General features: G+C 39.2%; 1 protein-coding gene across 1 annotated transcript; it reads left to right on the top strand.

The window, feature by feature from the left end:
• The first annotated feature begins 229 nt into the window (after positions 1–229).
• Positions 230–1,765, top strand: LOC138878016 (uncharacterized). The gene is made up of 3 exons (XM_070157670.1): positions 230–377; positions 517–743; positions 1,493–1,765. Exons 1-3 carry the CDS (start codon positions 230–232, stop codon positions 1,763–1,765), a joined length of 648 nt encoding a protein of 215 aa, XP_070013771.1.
• Positions 1,766–4,352: the final 2,587 nt, after the last annotated feature.

Here is a 4,352-nt window from a genome sequence, read left to right as displayed (position 1 = left end):
TTTGGAATTAGCTGCAGTAATATATGCTTTAAAGATATGGCAACACTACTTATACGGCGTCCATGTTGACATCTACACAGATCACAAGAGTTTACAATACATCTTCAAGCAGAAGGAGTTGAATTTGAGGTAGTGTAGGTGGCTTGAATTATTGAAAGATTACGATGTCAAGATATTGTACCATCCCGGTAGAGCCACTGTTGTGGCAGACGCTCTCAGTCGTAAGTCAATGGGAAGCTTAATACTCATTGAGGCAGGTAGACAGGGATTGACTGAAGAGCTTCATCAGCTAGCCAATATGAGATTCAGATTATTAGAATCTGATGACAGAGGTGTTACTCTACAGAAATACATCAGAATCATCTTTGGTAGCCGAGGTAAAAACACGACAATATGAAGATCCTATCTTAGTACGATTGAAATAGAGCATTCATCAGTGTAAAATTATGGATTGTGAGATCAGAGGAGATGGGTCACTAAGATATCAGGGTCGACTATGTGTGCCTAATATGGCAGGATTGCGAGAGAAGGTTATGATTGAGATTCATCAATCCCGATATTCCATCCATCCTGGATCGACAAAGATGCATCATGACGTTAAGGAGCAGTATTGGTGGGATAACATGAAGAAGTCTATTTCACAATTTGTAGCCCAATGTCCTAATTGTCAACAAGTAAAGATCGAACATCAGAAACCCGGTGGATTACTTCAGAATATAGAGATTCTGACCTGGAAATGGGAGGTGATTAATATGGACCTAATTATTGGATTACCTCGCTCTTATCATAAGTTTGACTCCATCTGAGTGATAGTTGATCGACATACAAAATGTGCCCATTTTCTTCTAGTTAAGACAACTTACATGGCTGACGATTATGCGAAGTTGTGTATCAAGGAGATTGTTAGGCTTCATGGTGTACCAATATCTATTATATCAGATTGAGGATCTCAATTTACGGCTAACTTTTGGAGGTCATTTCAGAAGGGTTTAGGCACACAAGTGAATCTCAGCACTACATTTCATCCGCAGACTGACGGACAGGATGACCGTACCATTCAGACACTTGAAGATATGCTACGAGCATGTGTTCTAGATTTCAAGGGGAATTGGGATGACCATTTTCCCCTCCTAGAATTCGCCTACAATAATAGCTACCATTCCAGTATTAAAATGGCCCCATACGAGGCACTATACGGGAGGAGATGTAGATCACCAATTGGATGGTTCGAAGTCGGTGAATAGAATTATATGTGCCAGATTTGATTCACCAAGCCATTGAGAAGGTGAAAGTGATACAAGAGCGACTGAGGACGACGCAAAGCAGGCAAAAGTCTTATTCCGATGTCCGACGTCATGATCTGGAGTTTAAGGTCGGTGATTGGGTTTTCCTAAGAATCTCACCGATGAAGGGTGTTATGCGTTTTGGGAAGAAGGGAAAGCTGAGTCCGCGGTATATCGGTCCATATAAAATTCTTTGACGAATTGGACAGGTTGCTTATGAGTTAGAATTGTCATCCGAATTGGAATTTGTCCATCCGGTATTCCATGTATCTATGTTGAGGAAATCTATTGGAGACCCTTCTCGAGTCGTCCATATCAAAGATGTAAAAGTTATAGAGGATCTATCATATGAAGAAGTGCCAATGGCTATATTAGATCGACAAGTCCGCAAGCTAAGAACAAAAGATGTAGCTTCCGTCAAAGCATTGTGGAGGAACAAGAATATGGAAGAAATGGCATGGGAAGCAGAAGAGGAGATGTAATCTAAATATCCTTACCTATTCCAGAATGAAGATAACGAGGATGCTAGGGGAACGTAGGATGCATTAGAAGGTGGAACAACTCTATGAGGTAAGCAATGGCTTAAGAATACTCTTCCTTAATATAAAATGGTGATATGAAGATAATGTACATATCCATAATGCTTTGCATACTCTTGTAAGTCCATACATTGAGTTGACTGCTTGCAAGTTCGTCCTCTATTTATGGGAGAAACTCGGCTGGAATCCACAATGATTTAAACTCCCCATGAACCCTTACATTTGAGGACGAATGTTCCTAAGGGGGGAGAGAGGGTGTTACAACCCATATCCACACGTGTTAGTTCATGCCATAAGTTAGTCAACATAAATCCAATAAGGAATTATCTTTGAGATGATAAGAAGTTAATCCTATTGGTCTTAAGTGATACAAGGGTGTATAAGGGTGATTAACAAGTATTAGAAGTTAAATGAATCAAGGATGTTGTAACTCGTATTTTCGGGTAAACATAGCGGTGCTTAATATACACAAGAGTTTGTATTTTAAGGTACTTGAATCATAAAATATCCGTCTCATAAGTCTTGAAGTCAAATGAGTTATGAAACAAACGTCGACAAAAGTTGTCGCAACTTAGGTTCATAGTTTTACTTAAACTTTAGGTCAAATGTTACTAAGCTTTTCTCTCAATTTACTAAGAATTACGGGTGATATAACCACAAAATTAAAGATCTATGAGTCTAGTTTCCAACATATTAAACCATTCATCAATACGATCTCGGAGTAAAGAGATATTCGTATTTTGGTGAGCCTGTGCAGATTGGTAAGGTGACAAGTAGATGCATCACCTACTTGCCAAAATGAGAGGACAAAATTAAAAGCCCCAAAGTCGGACAAGAGGGGACTTTTAAGGGATTATCAACTCAGTTATTTCACCCATATTTCAGACCTTCAAAAGCAAATTGAACCCCTGCAACTCCTCCCCAAAAATCCCACACAAACCCTAGGGTATTTCTAGTGTTGCGACGTGATTCTAGTGCTGAAAAGTCCGGACAGCTTGCCAGTTTCTCTTTCTCCTTTTTGTAACTGACTTGAGGAACTGGTTTTTGATTAATAAGGACCAGGTTTCGTGGGTTATATTCAGTACACGGTAAGGTTATGCTCCTCCTTCCATTATCTATGCGTTTGCGAGTTGTAACTCTATCGCAAAAACTAGACCTAGCGAGTTTCGAAAGAGTGGTATGTTGTTTGTCCTTGCATCATGGTTGGCTATTGGTGAACTTATTTTTAAGTTAAATTCATGGCTGGTTCACTGGATAAGAGGCTTAATTATGTACTTTTGGTTGTGTTTCTCAATTTGAAAGGAAAGACAAGTCGAAACATGTTTAAATAAACTAAAAAATGAATTTTGAGTTGCTGAACTTGTGGGGCTGTTTTGTGGGTTGTTTCGTATTGCTATTGGATTGTATCTTTTGCTACTGTTTCTATGAGTTGAGAAGATAAAGGGTGTGGAGAAACACCACATAATGGAAGGGTGGTTTGCTGGTCGTTTGTTGTAACATTTCCGGGTCGTATGACACTATTACGGTGGTCGTCTTATGTATGAAGTGATTAGGTTATGTGGCCTGTTTTGGGAGTCTCAATATGATTATTATTGATGTTGTTTGGGTTGTTTGGTAATTTTTTTGACTTGTGTGAAGTCATATATATAGGGGAGGTGCTGTCCGTTTCCTCGTAAAATAGGTTGTGTTCGATACATAATAGTTACGACGCCTAAACGATAACGATAGTGTCATTTCTCTTATTATATACTAAGGAGCCGTGAAATTGCATAGCTTGAGGTTGGGAAGAATATACAAGGTATGCGAGGCTATCCCTTTCCTTCTTTTGCACGACTCCGATTGTACATAATGTAATGAACAAGCTTCCAAAGATACTCTACTCTTAGAAGCTAGCAGTACTTACATTGTTTCCTTTCTTATGGAGCGATTGATGTTGATGTTGCTTCTCTTATTCTTATGTTATCAATGTTGTTGGTACTTCCTGATTCTTATAAGATTCATGATGAAGAGTTAGTCCTAATAACGTGTACAGAGGATACCGACCTTAATCACTCCGGAAGGTTCAAAATATTATTCCAATGAGTCCAGCATGCATTGTATTTATTTATCTATTTTACTCTACCGAGCCGCGCTATAGACGGCGGGGTACAACACCTATTGTGCAACCACTGATCAGTTGGGTTTTACCGAGTTCCACGTGGCCGGGTACGATTCTACCGAGCCTTATGATGGCCGGGTACGATTTTTCCGAGTCCTCTCTAAGACCGGGTACGATATGATGATGATGCCCACAGAGGCGTGTGTTTTAAAAGTTTATGTATATATGTTTGTATCATGAATTTCATGTCAGTAGCCCACAGAGGTACCCACATGTTACAGGTTGTATATTCTCTATCCTTATTCACATTACTATTCATACTTACGCTTTTCTGCCTTGCATATTCAGTACTTTATTCGTACTGCCTTGTATATATGTTTTTTTATTGTTGGTTGTCCATGATCCATGTCTACCATTTATATTGATCTTGTC

Source organism: Nicotiana sylvestris, chromosome 9 (genome assembly GCF_000393655.2).
Source record: "Nicotiana sylvestris chromosome 9, ASM39365v2, whole genome shotgun sequence".
NCBI classification, from domain to species: Eukaryota; Viridiplantae; Streptophyta; class Magnoliopsida; order Solanales; family Solanaceae; genus Nicotiana; species Nicotiana sylvestris.
Note: the sequence above shows the minus strand (reverse complement) of the source record. Positions and strands in the feature narration are given on the sequence as shown.